Below are 26,809 nucleotides of genomic sequence, written 5' to 3'. Positions count from 1 at the left end.
AAATAGATAGAGGGATTAGAATTTTCTCATCCATTTGTAATAAACCTATTCATTAGTGGGTAGATGAAGTATTTATTCATCCTAAGTGAAGAAGAAAATGATGATGATGGTCTTCATTCATATTAACTGTTCTCAAATTTTCGAGAAAGTTTTTGAGGACTCTTAGCTCCCATAGAAAGAAAGTTTTCGAGTGTGTTGCGTCTATTTGTGAAAAGCTACGGTGTTTTCAAAAACCCACTTCCGAATTTTGTGGACAAAAGTTTGTTGATTTGTCTCTTTCGATGGATCCAATTTGGAAACTAAAGTTGGGTCTTCCTTTCATTGCGATATTGACCAGGAAGTTGTATTTTTATTGTTTCGAAGGAGGAATCTCGTAATGAGTTTGTTTCTGTTTGGGTGATGGAGTTTTTTGAAGTTCTCTCCCCACTTCTGAGTGGTCAAGCAAACGATAAAAATATATTTGTTGGCTTTATTATGGTGTCTATCGGATAAACCCTTCTCGATTGAAGAATATTTTGCTCAGGTCTGTGAGCTTTTTAAGCGTTCCTGTGAGGTGCACGCGAGCTTCTGACGCATTCACAGGTATATCGACTATGCACTCTTCCTATAAAAACTATTAAGTATACTAACCTTGGTGTACTAGCGTATTACTGACATACCCAGGAATACTGGTGCCTACTGTGCATTTCAAAGGGAAGGAAAATTTTCTTTCTAAGTCTTTCTAGAAATTACGCACGTATTTCACGTATTTCTAGGATTACCCACGTCTTCTTTGCGTTTCTAATACTTGTCAGTGTCTTCCACGCACATTATTACCTATACCCTATTATTACGCACACTAAATCTATATGTATAAAATTGATTTTCTGTTTGTGTGTGTGTATGTTCTCTATACAAATCTACAATTTCAGATCTATCCTCGCCAAATTTTGCATATATACCAAATAGGACCCGACTTGAACGATAGGCTACTTTAAAAGTTAGTCAGAGTAGGGCAAATACCCGAAACGGGCAACAATGGTTTGTCGGCCTCAACAATCACTTTCAAAATCTTACTTTATGTACCATGATTCCCTAGCAACGCGTTTCACACATGTATATGCCTTTACAATGGTTTGCCATTTCTTTGATGTTGCCAGTATTATGTATAATAGTTTATATTCCTTTATAATGGTTTGTCACTTTTTCAATCCTCTCAGTAATTGAAGAAAACCCGGGCAGCGCAGGGTATTATAGCTAGTTACTTATATTACTGAAAATTGTATTTATATCCTGAGATTATTTTTTGATTAAATATACACTTTTACAAATTCTGAAATTATTTTTTGATTAAATGTGAATTTCCATGAATTTTGAAATTATTTTTTGCAATGAATTAAAATTTTCCTTAGTTCTGGATTTTTTTTATTAAATATGAATTTTCATTGAGATTCTGTAATTATTTTTTCATTAAATATGAAAATATTTTTTTCAATCATTCTGGAGATATTTTTCATTAATTATGAATCCTAATGAGTTGTAAAATAATTGCTTCCACTAATTATGGAATTGTTTAAAAAATTATGGAATAATTTCTCTCATAAACTCCACTACTATTTTTCTTGCAATAATTCTGAAATAATTTCTCCCTAATTCTGAAATTATATCTTTCATCCGTTTCAAAGTGTTTTCCAAAAGTTATTGTGGAGAGTATTTTTTTAAACATTTCTTAAAGATTGTGTGATTTTGTAACTATACAGTATGCCAGCGTATCCGTCGGCGGGCCATCCGTCGGCGAGGACCACGTGTAGCCCGCGGAGCATGATTGAAGACCCTCCCCCCCCCCTCCCCAAGAACCTCGACTCGTTAAAAAAATTATCGTGAGTTTTGTTACCCATTTTTATGCTTTGTTTCATGACGTTGCAACTCAGTACTGTCTTAACACATGGGCCGACTCGGACGCCCCAACTGCAGATGAGGAGGGCCTCATGAATGTGAGATCTACTACTTCACCAAACACCAACTCTGGCCATATCGCAATTTACTGCCATTAATGAGATGGGTTGGAAACGAAGACGCTGTCTATTGGTGATCTCGCCTCAAGTTCGTTAGGGAAAATATCTTATCTACAGTATATCCTCCCACGGGTTCGATCCCAGGACCGTGACAGCAGCCTTCACGGTGATAGACGAGCATCCTACCACCACGGAATTGTGTAACTCAGCTACAAATCCGTACGGTATATTTTACAAAGCAACGGTGAAACAATCTTCTCTGTCCCCACAACTTTTTTTCCAAACTGATACAGACGAGAATTTGACTGTCCTAGAACAAGCCCAAAAGCAACTTCAAGAATTTTTCCCTGAGGCTAACTATCCAACCAATTATCAAATAAACTTTTCAACGGCTAGCTTGGTGTCTCACGAGCCGGATAATAAGAAAATCTCACGCCAAGAACTGTGGTACATTTCAAGTCATTTAAATAAGAAAAAAGCTCCTGGCGAAGACGCAATTAATAATGTAACCCTTCAAGCTCTACTGCAAAGCTTTCCCGAGGTGTTCTCCGCATTATTTAATAAATGCTTTCAACTTGAACATTTTCCACGACATTTCAAGATTAGCAATGTCCTCTTCTTCCTCAAAAAAGACAAAGATCCAACATCAACTAAATCATATAGACCCATACATTTGTTATCAACACTGGGTAAATTGTTCGAAAAAGTCATTTGCCAGAGAGTTATCTTCTTCTTGGAAAAATCTAATGTCATCAGCCCCCTTCAATATGGATTTCGCCATGGGAGTTCGGCAGAACAAGCTCTCATGGACATTGTCACTGAGATCAAAAATCAAAGAATTAAAAAACATAACGTCATAATAATTACCCTGGACATCCAGGGGGCTTTCGATCACATCAATCATAATATTATCAGGGAAAAGTTGCTTAATCTGCCTATACCATCTAATCTAGCCAATATTCTGATAAGCATGCTCCAACACAGGGTGGTACAGATGCGGACACCATTAGGAACAGTTCGACATAGAATGGCAAGGGGATGTCCTCAAGGATCGTGTTCCGGGCCACTACTTTGGAACTTATTCCTTAATGATCTCCTCCTTAAGAGGTGGCCGAAGAATGTCAGGGTTCAGGCCTACGCAGATGACATTACGGTAATAGCCTCGGGCCCTACAGTAGAAGGCACAGGTAGACTAGCCACATATGTGCTAAATGAAATCCATCATTGGTTAGACCAACACGGACTCAGCATCGCAATGGATAAAACCAACTTTTTATGGCTCTCTTCCAAAAGACCACCATCGGTAAAAATTGGCGACAATTTCATTAAGAAACGATCTAATATTAAGATTCTCGGGGTGACATTTGATGACCAACTGAATTGGTACAGCCATATCGCTACAATTTCGACCAAAATTAATGCCCTCATGCCAAGATTATGGTGCTCTACTGGAAAGGAATGGGGCATTACCACGTCAATGCGAAGAATCCTATATATGACAGTGGCTGAGAGGATCATCGCATATGGTGCCCCAGCCTGGGGTATCACATTAACGGAGGAACAGGGTAGACGTCTTGATTCTATCCAACGTGGTTGCTTATTGTACATCCTCAAAGCTTACTCGACATCACCAACAAACGCCCTGCAAATCTTGGCTGGTCTGCCTCCACTAAGATATATCGTGGAGTACGAAGCTAAAATGGGGGCACTTCGGAACAAACGCAATATCCAACTACAAGATGCAACTCACATCAGTCACACTCAAATCCAAAGGAAAATCACCGGATGGACGAGACACCCGGCAGAATATCCTGATGATAGACAAATGTCTGCAGATCCGACTGACACTGAACTGTTTAAAAAACCCTATTTCGACATCTATACCGATGGTTCAAAGACGGAAAATGGAGTTGCAGCAGCTTTTACTATCCTTCAGAAAGATGACATCTTCTACAGATGGTCTTGTAAATTGAATACCAATAACACAGTATTCCAAGCCGAACTTTTTGCTTTACTTATGGCTATTAAGAAAGCGGAAGAACTCCAGAAGAGAACATCTATCTTCACAGATTCACTTTCATCACTCCACTCAATCAGGGATCCCCTGTCTCAACACATCATCGCTAGGCAAATCAGAAAGGTTCTGTGTGCCAATCCTCAAATCAGTCTCAATTGGGTGAAAGCTCATGCAGGAACATATGGGAATGAACAGGCAGACCAACTTGCAAAAGCTGCGACTGCAAGAGTGACGTCTGACTTTTCGCTGCTCTTCCCTAAGTCATGGGCAAAGAACATCTTATCTGAGGAAATGATGCAGAAGTGGCAAAATCGATGGCAGACAGAACGCAAAGTTGGCAGGAAAATATATGCTCTCCTCCCCACAGCAAGATACAGATATAGGAAATGGACCAGGGAAATGGTTATATTCTTTTCCGAACATGGTCCTTTCCCAGCATATCTGGCGAGATTTCATCGACAGACTGAGAAATGCAAATGTGGCGGGGAGGGCACGGTCATCCACTACTCTACAGCCTGCCCGTTCACCAAAGACTTCCACTTACAAATCCCTGTTGCTGATACACAGTCTTGGAAGTTGAAGGTCTTCCAAAATCCTGGCAGTTATAATAAGATTAAAAATCTTATCAACTTTATGGAAAATAATCAAGAGTTATACATCTTCCCGAGACCTATGGCATATCAAGACAGAGAAGATCCCTTGGACTCTGATTCGGACTCAGACTATGTACCATAATTGCGACGTCTTTCCTAACCCCATGTGCTATAAAATATGTATAGTGATATTTTAATGAAATTTATCATTGTCAGTGATGCCAATATGTATTCTTTCCATGTTCATATATATTTTTTGTATCCAAAGTATCTACTTCAGATTCAATGTTTAATAATATCCTGTTTGAATTTTTCTGCTCTGCTTTGATGGGCTGAGCGCAATTGTTGATTGAATTATTGATTGAATTATTGATTGAATTTTTTTTTTTTGATTGAATTATTGATTGAATTTTATTTTTGATTGAATTATTGATTGTGATTGAATTTTGATTGAATTTTATTATTACTTGCATTGTCGATTGAATTTTAATTTTTTTTTTTGATTGAATTGTTCACTAAATTTTTATTATTGAATCATGCGTAGTTTGCAGATGTTGTCCTGTAAGCATAATTAAATTTTATCTCATTTCATGTATATTTACTATGCATGTTATATACTATTTAATGCTTACATAATATCATCATGTACGCTATATATCTTACGTTTCGTGGCATCGCTGTTTGTCTAGATCATTCCCACAGCCCATCTGTTATAAAAACTCTGACGTTGTACCCGGACACCTGCTTATAAGCACATTTTATATACTTTCTCAACTGCTATGAAACGCCATAATTTTTGTTATTCATCAATATATTCATGTGTTCCAATGTATACCACCGGTGAATCCACTAGTGCGCAGCTGAACTTTGTATGTTCAAGTGAACTTTGTAATTTCTTCGGACTTTATCTCATCATTAGGACTATAATAACCAAATCTAAACATGTCTCTAACTGGCAATGAAAAGTCCCCCCCCGGCTCCTTCAGTCTTGTGATATTATTAACACCAGCAATTGATCAATATCGATAATTCCCACTTACATATTTATAGTTCATTGGACCTGAATTTGTACATGTATCCTGTTTTTCATGTTCTATTTGCAGATTCGGACCTATGAAAAAACCCTTCCAACAAAAGACAAGATGAGTGAAGTTGGTGTTGCAGATTGGCTGATGGTTGGGGACAGAGTACAGTGATGATGGCGGATGGCTCGAGATGTTTTTGTTGGCCTCTTGCGGGCGATTCGCCCGGGCTCCTTGGCGGGGGTTTCCGGGGACTTTGGGGGTGTAATTGCCAGGAGTCGGGGGCGATGGGGGGCCTCGGCGGGATTGGGTCCTGTGGCTTACGGGCCGGGGATGCCTGCCGGGCCCGAACATCAAGATAGTTTTTCCAGCATGTCCCAGCCGCTGGGTAATCTGCCTCAGAGCTGGGCCATGTTTGGTGTTGGTGTCTGTATTCCTTTCCGTGGGTTGGAGGTCGGACAGTGGTCTTGGTGGCTAGCGGGGCATTTTCTTTTTTCCAGCATGGCCCAGCCGCAAGGTAGCCTGCTTATATCCCACAAGGGACAGAGCGGGGGCCATGTTTGGTGTTTGCATCCTACCACCACGCTACTTGGGCAGGAAAACGGGGCTTGGTTAAAATTTTAGAAAGTAAACCTGTCTCGTCGGATGGGAGACGGGGGGTCTCAGAAAATTCACTTTGCCCAGGGGTTGCTTTTAAAAACTGCCCTGCAACAAACCCTGAATGAATAATTATTCTTCAGGTAAATTTCAGGTACACTAGAAGCATCCAGATTATAATAATAAAAATATCCCGGTTCATTGTATTCAGTCCATGATGTGAAACAAAGGTTCTCAGAGATTGAGGCTAAAAGAATCGTAAGTTACACGATAAACCACGAAATCGTGGTCATTCCCAACACTCGTAACTTTTGCCATATATCTCGTGGTGATAACGATGAGTTTCCGCTCATTAATCGTGACTAGAGCCCGGAAGTTCAAGCAAAATGTCATAAATAGGCCTATCCCCCCCCCTTTTTTTTGCGCATTCTTAAACTGAACCCCTGAGCATGACTTTGCCTGCTGAACGATGACGTTGATACTGCCCTCCATAGAACGCCTTCTCACCCGGGATTCGGAAATTTCGCCCCGGACCGACCGTAACCTGCCCTGATCGTATGAGTGACCGAGTAAGTGAGTGATTGTGTGAATGACCAAGTGATTGAGTGAGTGACCATATAAGTGGTCACAGTATGAGTGAGTGAGTTATCGTACGAGTGACAAGTGATCGGGTGAATAAGTGAGTGACTGTATGGTTTAGTAATGTACTCATTAAGACCACATATAAAAATGATTGAGTGACTGTGTGAGTGAATGAGTGAGTTACCATATGACTGGTTAAGTGAATGGCCGTATGAGTGTCTATATGAGTGTGTCGGGGGGGGGGCAAATTTTCGTAAACCTCCCTACCCCCTGAAGGAAACCTCACTGAACTCTGGAGGGGGGGGGGGTCCATGGGTTCCGAAGATAGACCTTATTTATAAAAAGTTTTTCAGTGTAAAATTTACTCAAAAAATATATTCACTCGTGGCGGAGAAGACCCTGAATAAGACGCATAAGAAGAAAATAAGGTCAAAAAAGGGGTAAGCCCGCGGGTGGAGAAAGGTCAGGAACCACTGGTCTATGCAAAGGAATAATATTAATCCAACACCCCCAGTAGGTAAAAGAGAATTCTCGGAATTCCAAGAAATAGAATAAATATATTTTTCTTATTTCTCGCACACACACATAAATCGAAGGGTGGACGACGTAACGAAGGTCGACATTGATCTTTTGTCATTGTGTGCGTGTGGCATTATTTGTTCCCTTGTCCCGGAGGTGACACGACACACAGCCTTAGCAATAACTGCTACGACCACCTGCGTCCGAAAAGGAAAATGGCCTCGGGTCAAGGGGATATTAGCGTCATGTAGGATGTCTGCAATTCCGTGTGAGGTCTTGATTTAAACGCAAACGACTGGCCGGCATTGAGCGCTATCCGACAAGACATTATTAGATCTGTTTGTCTGATTTAGTGTCGTGTATCCCGGGACTGATGGACACGAATAAGATACGTGATTAAAGCCGATTCCCCCACGTGAGAAAAGAGGATTTGTCCGTTCTTTGGGACGAATAGTACCAAAGCGTCCTAGTAGTGTGGAGCCTCCTAGGAGGCTTTGATATAGTACCCTTTTACGACAATCCGTCAGTATATTTAGGAGTGGATTTATGGTTTTTCTGTCTGTGGGCTACACAAATTTAGCCGCTCTAATCCTATTCCAGTCTAATATTCTTAATCACTCATTCCCCGAATTCCACCCTGAGCAAAGTTCGTTAATCCCTCACAAATACCTCTTAGCCCCCCTCCCCATAAATACGACTGTCTCCAAGTCGTTCTTTTTGATCATTCACAAACCTACTCCCTCGCTCTCTAGGTCGCTTCTTTGATCAGGTCACGTGCGGTTGTAATCTGTTGTGGCCACTCTCATGGTCCCTTACGACCGAAATTCCAATTTGTTACAAAATCCTGACCGACCCGAATCCAGGCAAAGGCCAAAATCTCAACCTGTTTAAAATCCCCCGACGGACCAGAATCCCGATCGACTTTGCCCAATCTTGTATTCTTCAGGTATGTCGTATTGCTCGACAACCCATTCAACCCATTATGCATAGAGAACCCCGTGATAACGAGATGTGGTATTATGAGTTTAAGACTAAGTACGTTAATTGATGGGCAGGCACTTCCAGCTAGATTTAGCGGAGGTGGTGATGTGGGGGGGGGGCAGAAAATCGTTTTTCCCGAGGGCCACATGGTGCTGCCAAGACGGCCCTGGTTGCATACGGTGCTTTTCCCCGTGACTTGATATAAATTAGATAATACTGCGTTGTAGAATGATTTAGTGCCCAATAAAATCCTCGCAGAAAATTATACTAGCATTTAATGCATTCTTAGCTGCTATAAACTAAAAACGCTCTGAGAAAATTTCACAAATGAATACAAATATTTCAAGCCAAAAGCCCTTAAAGGATTTGTTTGTGGAAAAGCGTATGCTCTCGTAAATACGTTTTTAACCACGTCATTAAGCTGTCAAAAACTCTCCATAGAAAAGTTCCAAACAAATTTTTCTAATCACGAAAACCGGATCTTGAATATTCAAATTTCAGGAAAATAAAAGGGGGGGGGGCGATGCTGTTGGAAGTAGATTCGAGCCTTACACACTGAAATATATTTTTCCACCGAAAAACCTCACAAAACTAAAGAACAGCAGGAAACCATACAGACAGAACAGACGGCAAGCACCGTGTTTGTGCTTCTTTTTAAAACTCGGGGTGGCTTTTCCAACAAAAACAAGCAGAGATCATATCACAAATGCAAACAAGTCCGGGTGGATACGAGAATAGCATCCACAACCACCACCCCCCCCCCACATCCCTATTTCGCATATCCGTTGGAGAATGAATAAAAAATAATAATATTATAAAAGTAGGATTCTAGGAAAGAGAGAGAAAGGATGAATATTCAAAACTCTGGGTTCATAGAAATGAGTTTTGACTTCCTCGTATTCTGATAAAAGTCTCAATACGCTTTCTTGCCAGAAATTGTTGAAAATGCTATTTAAGACTGAATATATCTATTGAACGAATCTCTAACTCGGTGTTTTTTGGGTTTTTTTTGCAACCATTTAATTCTTACTTTCCGAAAAGAGAGGAAAGTTCTTATAAAAGATTAGCACCCATAAAAGTGGAATAATCTGAGAATAATGGGTGTCTTCCGTATCAGTGTTTTTCAGCCTCTAGTGCGCGGTCGATCACGTACCTGCTACATCATCTATACACAGGGTGCGTAGATGACAGGGATTGTGGTGTTTTACTGGCGAACAGTTGATCCTAGAGGGATAATTCCGATTATCAAATGTATTCAAATAACGCATAGTTTCACAACCTTTTTTTTGTACCATCACCCCGTTCTTCAGAAATTTTTTTTTCTCCCAGCGCCCCCCCCCCCAACGCAATCTACCCCATAGGATCCTATGTTATACCCGTAGCTTCTACCGCCCCCCCCCCAGGGAGCGTTAACGCCCACGTTGGGAAACACTGAAATAACGTGTAGATTTAAGAAATGTCGTTCATGTTTCAGAGGGTTGTATAGTTTTTAAAATAAATAAAACAAATTTTCTATGGACACCCCTCACCCAGTTAAAATTTTGTTGCCTTGTTTTTCTCCTTAGGTCAACAAAAAAATCCCACGTTCCCAAGCGCAATATTCTCTGAGATATCTGAATACAAAAAAGTTGTGAAAGAACAGCATAATGAGCTTCTTTTGAGTTTCCGCCGTTCTTACCCTCATTTTCAATTTTTGAATCCAAATATCTCTCAACGAATATTCTACTTAGAAACGTGAGTTTTTTTCTGTTGGCCTTAAAGGAGAAACAGGGACTCACTTTCAGTTTCGTTTTTGGAAACAGAGTGTCCTTATAAAGTGCTAATTTTTTTTTCAAAACAGTGTTAAATGCGGGTAAAACGGTTTACCAGTATTTAACGCTGTCTTTCCCACAACTTTACTCCGTTTTTCGAATTCGAATACCTCAGTGAATATTGCACTTAGAAACGTGCAAATGTTTTTGTTGGCATCAGGAGACACATGGACAGCAACTTTGTAATTGGGTTCTTGAGCACAGGGTGTCGGTATGAAAAGATGACATCCGTATTGTAATAACTGTACAACCCCTTGCAACAGGAATGGCATGTCTGGGTAATACACGTTATTTGGATACTTTTTCGAATTGGAAGTATGCCTCTAGGATCAACGGTTCGTAAGAGGAATATCATACGCCCCCTGTTACCTATGCACCCTGCATATAAAATAACGTGTCCTAACTGGATGACTGACTGATTCACTGACAGATTCATCATCACCGAGCCGAACCGCTGAAGCTATAAATATAAAATGTAGTCAGTAGTTTCATTTTATGATGTAGTGATTCCATAAGAAGAGGTTTTCCGAAATTCGACCCGTAAGGGAGGGGAGGGGTTCGTAAAATGGTTCAGAGGTTATAAGGGGGAATCATCGCTTGTCCGAAATCGATGACGCTATAAATAAGAAGTTTGATCAGTATTATATTTCATAACATAGAGGCTCACTAAGACGGTATTTCTGGAAATTCAACCCCCATTAATGCAATGAGAGGTTCAAATTTTATATGGGGTAAAATCGACAAGCAATTTTCAGATATTCAAGTCCGCGCGAGCGAATCAACAGCACCTATAGAACAAGGCCTCCACATGCAGCTTGTGACTCCAATGAAGAGAAGGCCATTTCTCCTATTTCCATTGGATATACTGCAAAAAAAGTAAAGCTATCGCATGCGTCGGACTGCCAAATCCAATGGCAATAGGTGAAATGGCCTTCTTCAGTGACGTCACGAGCTTCGTGCGGAGGCCTTGTTCTGCAGGTGGTGTTGAGCGAAGCCGCGGGTTAACAGCTAGTAATTTCATATTTAATGAATATAAAATATAGCCTATATACAGGGTAATTCCTTAATTCTCCTTGCCGCGTTTTACTGGCAACTGTTGATCCTATAGATCATAGTTTCCCAACCTTTTTTGTCCCATCTCGCCCCCTTCTTCACAAATTGTTTTCTCCCATCGCCCCCCAACTCAATCTAACCCATAGGATCCTATGTTATACCTGTAGCTTCTACGTCCCCTGGAACATTCCATTGCCCCCTAGGGGGCGTTAACGCCCGCGTTGAGAATCACTGCTGTAGATGCTCACTTTGAATCCAGTATATATTTTTTCAATTAGAAAAAAGGTATGCAAATTACTTGAAGACTTCAGATTCGTCATTCATGTTGCAAGGGGCTGTATATTTATTAGGAGAAAAAAAATAAGTAACTTTTTATAAACGAACATCCGGTTCTCAAAATCGAAATGAGAAAGTTATGACCCAAACCCCCGTCTCTCCCCCAAAAAAAAGTTCCCACGCTTCTAAGCACAATATTCGCTGAGATATTTGGATTCAAAAATCGCTTAAAATGGGGGAAAGAATAAATTAACAAAAAACCCTCACTGTATGTTGTTTCTTCTAAACTTTTCTCTTTTTTTAAATTCAAATATCTCAGCGAATATTGCACGTGAGTTTTCCCTCAGGCAAGACCAGACAACAACTTCCTAATTGGGTTTTTGAGGACAGGGTGTGTGTACATAAAGCTTTTTTTTAAATATTTAAACACCCCCATTGCAAATGACGCATCTGAAATCTACACGTTATTTGGATACTTTTCTAATTGAAAGTATGCCTCTAGGATCACGCAACGGTTCCCCAGTACTTTGCGGTGCGAAGAGTTAGCTATGCATCCTGTGTGTAGCGAGTTCTCACTTTCAATCCAGTATATATAAATTGCAGCACCTCCTGAACACAAATTCGAACACTTGGTTCTTTGAGTAGTCATAGGTTTCTGTGATAACCTCCGCCCTTTCCTGGTTTTCAGAAAAGTTGTAATGGCTCCGGAATCATAAATTTGGTGAGGCACCAGGACTCGAATTCCTAGAAATCACCCCATAATTAAGTAATCATTATGTAAATTATGTAAAAATTATGCTCCAGTCTCCTTCTAGTATGACATTATCATTCATGTTGCGTAATTATCGAGTTGGTGGAGGAAATTATCCGAAATCCATGCGCATTTCCACCGAGTTCTCACTTTTAAGGTAAACACGAAAGGCATATTGCGACGGCGTAATACTGCCTCCTCCTCCCTGTGTACACGCAATGTAATTTGCGTAACAAATATTTCGTATTGTCAAGTTTGCGGGACGGCTCCGTATCTTTAGGGATTTTTAATCCTCTTCGGCGGCTTTTGAACGGAAATGAGTTTACCCAACCCCGGTAGAGGTTATGTTTACTCAGTCCGCTAATTTGGTTCCTTTTTAGGAAGTGTCTGCATAATCCAGTGATGAAAGCGGCTACATGTGCTGCAAGTATTCGGCTCCTACGCTCGTTATCTTCATTAGAATCTGCAGCAAATAAAGTAGGTAGAGAAACTAGGAACCTTTGAGAAAGGGTATTATAATAAATTGGTTTTTATATCTTCATGAGCTTCTAAGAAGGAGAAAACAGTACTAATTATTTTTATATTACATAATACATAATGGATGTTATTCTGTGAAGGGCTCGCTGGTCTTCATCTCATTGGCACGTGTCCCGGCGTTCATTCATTTATTCCTTCAGCTGCAAATGAGTAAGAGCCATTACTCTGCCACCGGACTTTTCTCGTTGCCGAGATCTCTTTCAGCTCAGCTTCGGGGTAGAGTCTGGAACAAAGCGTGTGTTGTCTGAGTGCATAGCTAGTGTTGTGTCACTGATTTTTCAGTGCTGTCACCTGTATTTCAAATAGTCAGTGAAGTGTAATGATTGAATATTGGCACCGTAGTAGAGGCCTGTTTCTCTCTCTGCGGCGGGACTTTTTAATGGGAAAATCTGCTTGCATTCACGCCTCGAATTTTGGAACAACGGAAAACTCACTTCCGCCGATCACGCTAATTTGAAGCCTAAGCCTTCTAAGCGCATCCCACAATGAGTGTGTTTTCGACAATCTTCAAGCTATGCTTGAACCTTCTACACATTTCAAGCAATATTGTTGCCCTCTACGCATTTCAAGTAATACTGACACCCCCCCCCCACCTTGTACGCATTTTAACCCATAGCTACTACGCCTTCTATGTATTCCAAGCACGCTTCCTACGCATTTCATAGAGTGAAAGTGCTTTCTACGGTTTTAAAGCAACACACGCAGTCGCGCACCCTCAACCCATTTCAATGAATACGCACTTTTATATGCATTTTAAGCATTATGCACCCTGCCAACGCATTTGAAAGAAAACGCACGCCTTCTAACGATTTCAAGCAATACACATGCTTCCTACGTATTTCAAGCAATACGTGTACCTACGTGTACTTTCTACGGATTTCATAGAATACACACACGCCATCTCCGAATTCCGAGTAAAGTTTCCCTTCTATGCATTTAGAGCAATACTCAAACTCATGCCTTCAACGCATTTTGAGAATACGTTTTCCTTTTAAGCATTTCAAGCAGAATATGGACGATTTATTCCCATTGCAAGCAATACACACACGCCTTTTACCATAGACATAGAAATTAAATGTTATATTATATCTATGCCCCTTACGCATTTCAAGGAAAATACGCACGTTTTATACGTATTTCAAGCGATATGCTCACTTTCTACGGATTCATTACCTCAACGCATTTTAAACAACACGTACGCTTTCCACGCATTTCACTCATTCGCACTTTCTACGCACATCTCAAGCAATACTCCCGTTTTTCATGCATCTCGAGCAATACGCGTGCTTTCTTTTAAATCTCGAGGAACACGCGACACTTCTACGCATTTCAAACAATACGCATACCTTCTAGCGATTTCCAGAGGCACTTAAACTAGCGGGGAAACTCGAAGCACAACATGTCGAGAACCGTCGGAACAGTCCGGTGTCACGTGACGCGATGCTTGAAATAGCCTCGTCCACGGAGGACGGTACAATAAGACTTCGAACGTTAGTTATTTAAAAAAAAATCACAGTATTCCAATAAATCGGAAACTCTTCAACGCTAAATTCTCCAATATACGTGTATCTCAAACTGTTAAAATTTCCGTTTAATCAGGGATTCGGGAAGGGCATTGATTGACAAGATGGAATCTAATAAAGCTTTCTCTCTATCTCTTCCGCAAATACTGCATAGCCGAAAGGTTGGAGAAATCTTTTTTTTTTTTTTAACACTATGTCGCTAGCGAACGAGATAGTAGCAACTATTCTAGAAAGTTCTTTAAGTTATATATAGTAGTAAGTCCCCGTTTTTTTTATCTTTCAAGATCCCTAAGATGTGGGGGGGATGAAGGATCGTTTCTTTCTGTCTCAATACGGACAGTTTCTTCGGGTGGCCCTCGGGCAAAAAAACTCGCCCGATTCCTTGAATAATAATAACAAAAATATAAAAGTCTTTTCCTTCTCTTTCCAAGAAAAGACATATTTTTTTTATTATTGTTATTATTATTATTGATGTTGTGCCCTCTCTTAAAAACCCTCTTTTCTCCGACAATATATGTAATCCGTTTATTTTGTCACCGTCAAAAGAGGAACGCCATCTTATTGTGTTCAATGTTTGTGGAGTTTTAAAAGGATCTCTTCTTCTTGCTCGATATTCTATTCCTTATTCTTATGTGATGTTATTATTGTTACATATAAAAGGAAGGACTGACTCGATTGCCCCTGACGTTATTTATTTATTTATTTATCATTTTGCCGGCCATCTTCTTGTTCATTTTTCATCGTTTCGATGGAATTTCGTTTCTTGTCCGTCACTTTTACTCGTTTTAAGCTCTTTTTCTTTTTTGAGTCACTGTGATGTATGGTGACGTCTCTCTGTTTATTAACATATTTCAGTGTGAGGCAAGTAAGAATGAAGATGGGAATTATACTGTGTAAGTATCGTTATGAAATGGACATGTCATGCCGACATGTCTGTGGTGGATGTCGATATGTTTTCTCGATGATTTCTCATTCCGTGACTCGGTCCGTTCATCGATTTCACTCCTCACGGCTCCATCCGAACATATGAGTTTTATGACATGAATGTCGCTCTCCACTTGTTAATACAAGATATACAGAAGACTGGATGTTGTGAAGATATTTATTATTTCAGATGTTAATTTTTTAAGGAAGGAAAAACTCATTTGAGCACTCGTCCGGCAATCGAGGGACCCGGGTTCGACTCCCGGTAGAGGCAGAGATGAGTTTTTTCCTTCCTTAAAAAATTAACATCTGAAATAATAAATATCTTCACAGCATCCAGTCTTCTGTATATCTTGTATATGAGTTTTAATCTATCGTTGTTTCGGTTGATGATGTAAATCTGTAACACGACATTGATCTTTTGTTTGGGGCGGTAGTTCCGAACTTTTTAAGTTCCAGGTATCCCCTGAAAACGCTCGCAAGATACTTGCGTATCTTTCAAAATACGTAGACAACATGCATAACCCTATAAATGCGTGGAAGCCGTGCGTAATTCTAGAATTGCGTGGAAGACACGCAATCCCAGCTACTTCGTCACTGTCAAAAAAGAACCCATTCTTATTGTGTTCAATGCCCGTGGAGTTTCAAAAGGATTTCTTTTCCTTGATCGATATTCCATTTCTAATTCTTACAAGATGTTATTATTACATATAAAATAAAGGACTGATTCCATTGCTTTGACTGGCGTTTTTTTATTTATTTATCATTTTGCCGGCCATCTTCTTGTTCATTTTTCATCGCTTTACTGGAATTTCGTTTATTGTCCGTCATTTTTACCAGTTTTGAGCTCTATTTTTTGTTTGTTAAGTCACTGTGATGTATGGTGATGTCACTCTTTCTATTAATATGTTCGCGGTTTCTGGCAAGTATAAATGAAGATGAGAATTATATTGTCTAAATATCGTTATGAAATGGACATGCTGTCAAAATGTTTGTGGTAGACATCGATATATTTCTCGATGACTTCTCATTCCGTGACTCGGTCAGTTCATCGATTTTACTGCTCTATCTAAAAATATTTGTGTTAATCTATCGTTGTTTTGGATAATAGAGTAAAACCTTGTACGACTCCGAGCGTAGGGCAGTAGTTTCGAACTTTTTACGCTCCAGGCATCCCCCGCCCCTGAAAATACGCGCAACATACTTGCGTATGTTTAGAAATGCGTAGATAACATATAATCCTATAAATGCGTGGAAGACATGGGGCAACCCTAGAAAAGCGGGAGTGGCCACAGCAGTTTGCAAGAATTTTAGCCCTTTAGTCTGTCGGGACTCTTTTCTGTCAGAATTTCAGCCTTGCCTAGATTCTCGTTTATCGAGGTTTCGTTCTTGTCGGGATCTTGAAATGATGACTTTTGTATACTCTTCCTCTTACTTCGAAAAATCTACGTATGCTTTCTCAGAGTTCCGAAAATCTACACACTCTTTTATCGAGCTCTCAAAATATTTGAACATTTTTCCCCGCAGTTCTAAAAATCTGACTCTTACCCGCAGTTTCGCGAAAATCTGACTCTTACTCGCAGTTTCGCGAAAATCTGCGTATTTTTCCCTTCAGTCCTAAACATTTTCACACTCATCTTCCGGGTTCTATTTGCGCTCTTTCCCCGAGTGTTAGAAATCCGCACAATCTTACCCCGCGTTCCAAAAGTTCACAGAAAAAATTTACAAGTGTGCAGAAAATCTGCGCACTCTTTCTCAGAGCTCTGAGAAAGTCTGAACACTCTTCCCCTCGGTTCCAAAATCTGCACACTCTTCTTTGACGTTTTCGGATAGGCAAGCAACGCCGTTCGACAAGCCCTGATCTGCGCATACCACTACGTTCACCAAGGTACTTTTATTGGAAATTACAAATAAAGAAGAAGGAAATTTACTCAAAATATTCCAAGAACTGTCGCTCATATACGGTCGAACTTGGTTAATTCGAAGTCCAAAGTCAATGGGAAAAAAAGTTCGAATCAATCAAATTAATCTATCCTGGATCTCTAAAATGACAACAAATCGCACAACTTAATCATTAACGTTCACGTAGGATAATAATTATCGATTATTAAAATTTTTTTTATCATCAGTTATGAAACTGTTTCCAAAATTTTAATAATTTATGATTATAATAACTGATCTTAGATAACTACACTATTCCACTGTTCTGGAATCAGCATCGCTGCAGAATTTCTTGACAATATTCAATCAAAAACGTGTTTTTAAGAAAATTTGCGTGCACCCCAACCCCCGTTAAATTGGATGAAAAAAATCATAATAGTAATAGTTCGAATTAACCAAATCCTACTGTAATAATACTGTGTGTGTGACGTACTTACTTGATTATTTTGTCCAATTTTTCGGGACACTATTTTCTTCCAAACACTATAATTCCACGTTGAATACATTTTTGCAATGGAATTACTAGTTTCTAAGTATTTTCTAACGTTCGCTCTAATATAAAAGATAAAATTGGACCTATTTTATTCCTAATATATATAAATGACCTGTGTAACTTTAATTTGAAAAGAAAAATCACTGCTTTTGCTGATGATTTAGCTCTTTGTTACTATGAAAGCTCTTCAATCAACTTGAGGAATAACATGCAAAATGATCTTAACTCAATAAATATCTGGTTTAGAAATAATAATTTAAAATTAAATACAGATAAAACTAAATATATGTTATTTGGTTCTGGTACTTTCGATGATTTTGGTGTCCTAAAATATCATAGTGTGACAGATGGCTGTATCTCGGATTGTATGTGCACAGTTGTAAATAGAGTAGACACCTTTAAGTATTTAGGGATTTTTTTAGATTCAAAACTATCCTGGAAAACACATATTAATTATTTGAGTGTAGAATTAAATCGCAACATTAGGAAATTTTATTTTATCACGAATAAATGTCCCCAATCCATTTTAAAACTTCTTTATTTTGCGTTAGTAGAATCTAGATTGAGTTACGGCATTACATGTTGGGGTGGGACATACTTCAGCATTCTTTCTTCACTTTTTTGTCACACAGAAGTCCTTCATCCGTATCATTCTGAGTAAAAATAGACTCACGCATACATTTCCACTTTTCAATCAATTAAAGCTACTCCCTCTGCAACATCTGTACGTTTATAAAAGTTTAAAAATGTTTTATAAAAGAAGTGGCCATCTCCATCTGAAATTACAAAAGTCTGGAATGCAATTTAGACGTCATGCTATACAAGTACCGAGGCCAAATAAAACTCGTTTCCAAAACTTTTTCCTTTATTTAGCTCCCAAAATATTTAATTTACTTCCTCAGTTAATAAAAGAACATGAATGAATGAACGCCAGGGTCTCTGCCACCGGACTTATCCCGTTGCCGAGATCTCTTCCAGCCCAGCTTCGTGGCAGAGTCTGGAACAAAGTGTGTATGAATGCACCCAACAGTCTGAGTATGTAGCTAGTGTTGTGTATGATATTTCAGTGCTGCCATCTATATTTCAAATTGTGAGTGAAGTGTAATTATTGAATATTTGTAACGTTGTTGGCCTGTTGCTCTCTGTGGCGAGACTTTTTAACGGGGAGATCGGCTCGCATTCACGCCTTGAAGTTGGGAACCACAGAAAACCAACTTCAGCCGACCACCACTGTGGGGTTCGAACCCGGATCCTCGCATCACGAGTCCGTCACTATAACCACTCGACCACCACAGCGGCCTAATAAAAGAACAATCTTCATGTACATCTTTTTTTATCAATTTAAAATCTTGGTTGTTAACTCAAAAAGATTTGAATCATCTGTTTGATATTGTAATGTAATCTTCTTTTATCTTGAATACGCTGCTAAATGCCAAATTTTTCTGTTTATCAATTCCATTCCTGTTGCCACTTATGTTATATATATGTGTGTTTTTTTCTTTCTTTTTTTCTCTCGTTTTTATTTATGCCGACAGATATGTATCGGATATTGTTTTGTGGGCTCACAAGCTTGCTTAGCCCCTAAATGTTTTGTAACTGTGTTTAAAAATCTTAAATAAAGGAAATTTGAATTTGAAAATTATAAATTTTATGCGATTTTTTCCCCTAATTAATGCACAACAACAATAAAGAAACTATATTTAACTTCTACGAAAGTTCAAAATTAATCTAAATTACATTTAATCTTCCGCTACTTTTCATGCTAAAAAAATTTCCTGATTTTTTTTTAGAAAAAAATAACTTAGGGGGGAAAAAAACACTTATAACGTGTGTTATCTAAAAACATTCTTTTTCAAGCTTTGACTGTCAAATGGAATACAACGCGAAGGTTTACTTTAGGCCGGTATTACACTATAAAAGTTTGATAAAAGTAATTTTATAAAACTTGAAAAATCTAACCAATAAGGTTATTGGTTACATTCTAGAAAATGCAACCGTTGACCTTATTGGCTGCATTTTTCAAGTTTTATAATAGGACTTTTATCAAACTTTTATAGTGTAATACCGGCCTTACGATTGTTTTTGTAAAATTTAAGTTGTGTTAAAAAAAATAATAATTTGATGTATAAAAAATGTATCATAATATTATTATTTTTTAATAATAATGTTAAAAAATTATATTTATTATTATTATATTAAATTATAATTTGATATATATTATTTCATTATATTATAATATTATTATTAAATATTATAATAATAATATTATTATTTTATGTATTATATAAATATTATTATTATTTTTAAATTCAGACTAATAAACTAAACCAATTTTTTTCTTCTTAAAATATATTTTGCGGAACATGTCAATCTGTTATATTTCAGTAATTATGTATCAAAATATACAGTTTCAAAAAGTTTTAGTAAATTTTTTAGCAGTAAAATCAAAAATAAATGATTACTATTCGAATTTCTTCGTCATTTTTATTTGAATGCAATACAGTAATTTTTTTCTGACTGTGAAGTGTAAGGATTGAGTAATTGTACCGTTGTAGGCCAGAGAGCAGCAGGCCTTCAACGGTACAATTATTCAATCATTACACTTTACTCATAGGTAGAAAATATTTATGGCAGATGGCAGCACTACGCACTAACAAACTTCACGTTAGGTTCACAACACGTACACAAGCACATTCCAACATGTACCAATTCGTTAGAAAATACGCAGAGGAATGTAGACGAGGTACATGTGGTTTAATAGTAATATAGTAACTGAGATTTTCGCCGACAACAATTCCCCGTCCTGCAATTCACCAATTGGAATATTCACCGCTAGGAAAATTCACCGAATCCAAAATTCATTGCTGGGAAAATTCACCAACAACAGTTGGACATGAGTGTATAATGAATGATCAAGCGAGTGAGTGAATGAACAAGCGAGTTGCTCCCTGTGTCACTCACTCACTAAGCCACTCAATTACTTCATGGGTCACCCACTTACTAAGCAGGTCACTCGATCTCTTTCTCAGTATAGGTACGTCACTTTAGGTCACCCATTTACTCCCTAGATCACTCACTTACTCACTAGGTCGCTAACTTACTTCCTAGGCCACTAATTTATTTACTAGGTCGTTCACTTTGTCATTCACTCATTCCATCATCAACTCACTAGGTTGCTCACTCTGCAACACCGCGAATCACATGGTCGCTCACTCACTAACTAAACCACTCACTCTGTTACTCCCTGACTAGGTCTCTCATTCTATCTCTAACTCACCAGATCACTCATTCTATCTCTATTACTCATCAGATCACTCATTCTATCACTAAGTCACCCAATCTTTCAGTAACTCCCCAGGTCGCTCACTCTGTAACTCGCTCGATCACTCAGTCTACCACTGAGTCCTGCTACCTGAGTCGCCGCCGGCTCCCGTCTCACCGCATCAGTAAAGAAAGGACGAGAGTGTATCACTGGGTCGGTCACTATGCACTCACTCACTAGGTCACTTACTCTATCTCTAGGTCACGCACTCACTAGTTTCCTCATTAATCAATCAACACTAACCACTTTGTCACTCACTCGATCATTCCTCGCTCACTGACTCGTGTCGAACCAGGCCCGTCATTTAGGGGGAGGGGCTGTGGGGAAGCCGTTGCCCCCTCCCCCTGGCTTTTGAAAATACACTGAAAATGGTATATATATATATATATATATATATATATATATATACATACATTGAGTACATGTGCTTTGCTCCCCCCCTCCCCGGAAAAAGTTGAAATAACGGCCCTGTGTCGAACTGTTGTCGATGAATTTTCTCAGCGGTGAATTTTCTTATCGGTGAATTGATTTTGGTGAATCTTTTCGTGAACCGGTTCTTAAATGAATCGTCGGATTGAACGTAGTAACACGCTTCTTGAGAGAGAATTCAAGTGTGTGTCTGTGTGTGAGAGAGAGAGAGACAGAGATTATATGAGCAGGAATGAAGGAATGACGATAGATATTTAGAATTATATTCCGATTCCAAAGAATTCCGCTAGTGTGTAGATCTTGAGAATCTGAATAACGGGTAAGTGGAATCTGCATATTGCGTGGAGTAATAAGGCGTAATTTGTCCATGTAAGTCTATTGTAATCAATCATAATTGATTGATGAAATATTTGTCATAAATTATCAATCATAACTAGTTTTGTACCTGCGGCTCCATAATATGGAATTATATTTCGCGCTCTAACAGAACATCTCAACAATAATAATCTTTAATAATCCTCGTTGGTATAGAATATACTTGGATTATTATAGTGTCTCCTCAGTATAAGTGCAAATTAATTGATGGTCTGATTTTCGAAATTTTTGTTGTAAAGCTTTCGAAATCTATACGCAGCCCCCGCCCCGTGCTCCTATAAAATCTCGGTGTAAATATGGTGTCTTTGCGCCGAGCATGCCACACACGTAACTGCGAGTTGGACGAGCATGCACGTTCAAACTTTGCGCAAGCATGCACGTTCAAACTTTGCGCAAGCATGCACGTTGAAACTTTGCGCAAGCATGCACGTTCAAACTTTGCGCAAGCATGCACGTTGAAACTTTGCGCAAGCATGCACGTTCAAACTTTGCGCAAGCATGCACAACTTCCCTTTCGCCTCCACACGCTACAAGCATGCTTGCATAAGCACCAGTTTTTAGACTGAAGAAATTTACGGAAAATTCGCATACAAACAATTCGGCACGTCTGAGTGATATTGGCAAAGTGAGAAAATGAGTGAGTGAATGAGCTAGTCAATGAGCAATTCAGCAACTGAGTGAACACTCACTTGGTCAAGTCGGTGACCAGGTGAAAAAAATGAATAAAGAAGATTGAGTGAATGAGTAAATCAAAGAACAAAAGTGAGTGAATGGGCAAATGAGCGAGTGAAGGAGCAAGTCATTGGCCAAATAAGCAAAAGATCATGTTAATGAGTAATTGAGTGATCAAGTTCATTCATGAGTGAATGAATGAGCAAATGAGTGAGTGAAGAAGAATGTGAATGAGCAAGTTCGTGAGTGAAGAAGAATGTGAATGAGCAAGTTCGTGAGTGAAGAAGAATGTGAATGAGCAAGTTCGTGAGTGAAGAAGAATGTGAATGAGCAAGTTCGTGAGTGAAGAAGAATGTGAATGAGCAAGTTCGAGAGTGAAGAAGAATGTGAATGAGCAAGTTCGTGAGCAAGTGAGTGACCAAGTGGGCAAATGAGTGACCAAGTGGGCAAATGAGTGACCAAGTAAGTGAATGAGCAAATAAAACGAGTGAATGAGAAAGTAAATGAGCAAATAAAACGAGTGAATGAGAAAGTAAATGAGCAAATAAAACGAGTGAATGAGAAAGTAAATGAGCAAATTAGTGACCGATTGAGCAAGTAAATGAGCGAGTCAGTGGCGCCGATTGAGCAAGTAAATGAGCAAGTCAGTGGCCGATTGAGCAAGTAAATGAGCAAAATTTTTTGGAAAATTTTAGTGCACCAGCCCTCTCAAACATTTTAGACATTCAATTCCCACAATTGAGATAGTTTAGATATCTAATTTTGACATTTTTAAAAATTTAGTTTTCGACATTTCTCGAACATTTAACTCCAACATTTTAGGAAATTTTAGCCGTTCTATTCCAACATTTTAGATATTCTTAGATATTTAATTCAAATATTTCAGACATTTTCAGTCTTTCAAAAGCTTTAGACATTTAATTACAAAATTTTAATTTTTTTTATAAATTTAGTTACAACATTTGTGACGTTTTTACACATTTAATTACAAAGTTCTAGACATTTTCGGGTATTTAATTCCAACATTTCAGGCATTTTTTCCAACATTCTAGGCACTTTTTAGACATTTAGTTTTAAAATTTTAACCATTTTCAGAGATTGAATTCTTACATTTTAGACATAGTTCTGGATAACATTTTAGATCTTTTTAGACATTCAGTTTGAACGCTGTAAACATTCTTAGCCATTAAATTCCAACATATTAGGCATTCTTAGACATTTGATACCAACATGTTAGATATTTTTCCGACATTCACCTCTAGCATTTTAGACAATTTCCAGACATTTAATTTCAAAATTTTAGACATTTTTCAAACATTTTCAGATTGTTTAATAGCCCAACACTTACACATGTTTTTTCCTTTTAATTCTAACCTTTCGGACATTATAAATTTCAACATTTCAGGTATTTTTATTCATCTTATTCATCATTCTAGAAATTTTAGACCTTTTTTGTACATGCAATTCAAATTAGCATGGAATTTAAATTTTATTTGTTGAAACTCTTACAACCCTAACACCGATGTGGCATTTGCGTTAAATAATTCAACTTTTATCGTCTTTTTATTCATTTAATTTCTAGACTTTTAGGCTTCACACCAAGAAATGCACTAATTTTACGAAAACACTATTAAATTAGATAATTTAATTACCTTCGATAAAGTTCAATTTTTGACAGTTTTGAACGTCCGATATCAAATACTCATTTAAACATTTAAAGTCAATTACTTGGATGTGTCAGTAAAAAGGTTTCTCAAATTCCATTTTAATGAGTGATGTGAATAAATCCGGAAAGGTAATTAAATATATATCAATCTTCTTAAATTCATTTCAGAATTTTATACGTTTAAAATATATTAAATTTATTTTATGCATTCAATGAGTGTCCATAAAGATGTTTCCCTGTAGAGAAAACTTTCAAATAAGTAAATAAATTCAGTTGAATTTCCTTTTCTGGACTAATTGGTGATTTCGTGTTTTTTATGCTTCCCCCCCCCCCCTCCACGAATAACTTCAATTCAATCAGTTTCAAAAACCAATGATTTCACAATAGTGATTGCGAAACTGGAAATCCTCAATAAATCCCGTCTGATCACTAAGATGATCATCGTGGTCGTCATCGTAAACGATGAGGAAAGGAGAGCTATTTTTAGATGAGCCGGGAGATGATGTATGTCTCTATGTGTGTGATTCTTTATCCGTGCTGATCGCGAATGAAGCCAATGATGTCTGAACATGTCTCGTTAGTCTGACCGCAAACACGACGATTCTGAGAAAAGAAATGAAGGAGGCCCTCCCCCCATATTTGCGAATATATTTCTGTAGATTTATAAAAATTATATTTAAAGATAGAGCTAAATATTTTAGAAAATTGCTTAGTTTATTTGTACAGTTTTACATAGGTATAAGGGCATTAAATTGCATAAATATTTTTAGACATTTAACTCTAATGTTTAGACATTTAAGACACTTAATTTCCACATTTAAGACACCTAATTTCCACATTTAAGACACCGAATTTCCACATTTAAGACACCGAATTTCCACATTTTGAACATTTAATCCCAACGTTTTAAACATTTAATTCCATCATTTTAGACATTTTCGGATATTTAATTTGAATATTTTACACATTTTCGGATATTTAATTTGAATATTTTACACATTTTCGGATATTTAATTTGAATATTTTACACATTTTTGGATACTTAATTTCAACGTTTTGAACATTTTTAGACATTTAACGCCAAAATATTAGACATTTGCAGACATTTAATTCGAAAATTTCAGAGGAAAATACATAAAGGAAGACTACCTATTTCGCACAAAAGTAGACAAAAGTAGATATTTCTGCAGATTTATAAAGAGCATTAAAATAGGGAATTTAATATTGGATAAAATTGATTAATTTATTATTAGTAATAAGGAAATTAAGTTGCGTATAAACATTTTTAGACATTTAATTTCTACATTTTTGACATTTTAGACCCTTTATTTTAATATTTTATACATTTTTTTGAGATTTGACTCCAACATTCTAAACATTTAGTTCCAAACATTTTAGACATTTTTCTATATTCAATTCCACCAATTTAGGCATTTTTTTATGTATTTTATTCCAACAATTTAAACATTTTCCGGACATTTAACTGCAGTATATTGGATATCCAATTCCAATGATTTAGACATCGAAGTTCAATGTTTTAGACATCGAACTTCACTGTTTTAGACATCGAACTTCACTGTTTTAGACATCGAAGTTCAATTTTTTAGACATTTTTAGTCATTTAGATCTAATATTTCACACATTTTTCGACATCCAACTCCATCATTTAAACTTTTTAGACACTTAATTTCAATATTTCAGACGTTTCTTAAAATTTAATTCTAAAGTTTTAAACATTTTGGCGGTGAGAAAAGAAATAAAGGAGGGCCGGAACCCATTTTTCGCGCAACAGTAGATGCTTCCGGGCTAGAAAGAGGGAGCTAAATGTTATAGAAATTTGATTAGTTTATTTGTAAAATGTCGCGCATAGATGTAAGGGAATTTTAAGCTGCATATACATTTTTAGACATTAAATGTCAACATTTTAGACATTAAATGCCAACATTTAAGACATTTTTCGGACATTTAATTCGAACGTTTGAACAATTTTAGACATTTAAATCCAATATTTTCACATATTTTTATACATTGAATTCCAACAATTTAGACATTTTTAAGCATTTCACTCCAATATTTTATGCATTATCCAATTCTGATTTTTTAAACATTTTAGACATCTAATTACATTATTTTATAAAATTTTAGACATTTAATTCTAACATATCAGTCATTTATGGACGTTTAGTTTTAAAATGTTAGACATTCTCATACTGAGAAAAAGAAATGAGAGCCGTTTCGGGCCAGAGCAGATATTTTCTCAGAATTGCAAAAGAACTAGAAAAGTGGGTAAAATAATGTAGAAATATTTGCTTTATTTACTTTCACTACCTCACATAAGTACGAATAATGCAATTAAGTAGCATTGGCATTAATTTTTGAGTGATTGACCTTGCGTACGCCCTCTCAGCCGGCACGTATCTTTGAATACACGCATGTGAATCATTCCGGACGTTTCAGGTAAGATATATTGAATTTTATGAGACAAAAATTATCTATGATTTCAGAAATATAAATTTTATTTTTTCTCCAATTTTTGTAATATTTCAATTAAGTAAGGTTATTGAAAGTGAAAATATTAATTGATTTCGACTTTCACATTCTGACTTTTACTTTGGATTATCGTAGGATGGGAATCAAAGTAGCATTGAATATCTTGGAGTTTTAAGTTCAATATTAGCTTCTGTTTCCCATGATCACATTAATCTGAAGAAGAAAAAAACGGAATTTGGAT

At 37.5% G+C, this 26,809-nt stretch overlaps 2 protein-coding genes across 2 annotated transcripts in view; one reads left to right on the top strand and one right to left on the bottom strand.

Moving 5' to 3' along the window:
* LOC149081100 (glutamate-gated chloride channel-like) overlaps positions 1–26,809 on the bottom strand; it is a 166,797-nt gene that overhangs the window by 139,474 nt on the left and 514 nt on the right. The window lies entirely within an intron of this gene.
* LOC149081101 (uncharacterized) lies at positions 2,800–4,746 on the top strand. The gene has a single exon (XM_089238289.1). It carries the CDS (start codon positions 2,800–2,802, stop codon positions 4,744–4,746), a length of 1,947 nt encoding a protein of 648 aa, XP_089094415.1.

Source organism: Pholcus phalangioides, unplaced genomic scaffold (genome assembly GCF_987345545.1).
Source record: "Pholcus phalangioides strain wild (caught in Gottingen) unplaced genomic scaffold, Ppha-v1.0 ptg000010l_1, whole genome shotgun sequence".
In the NCBI taxonomy this organism is placed as follows: Eukaryota; Metazoa; Arthropoda; class Arachnida; order Araneae; family Pholcidae; genus Pholcus; species Pholcus phalangioides.
This window is presented reverse-complemented; position numbering and strand designations above follow the sequence as displayed.

Coding starts and splice junctions, on each gene's coding strand:
- LOC149081101 (XM_089238289.1), top strand. CDS start 2,800: ATGGACATTGTCACTGAGATCAAAAATCAAAGAATTAAAAAACATAAC.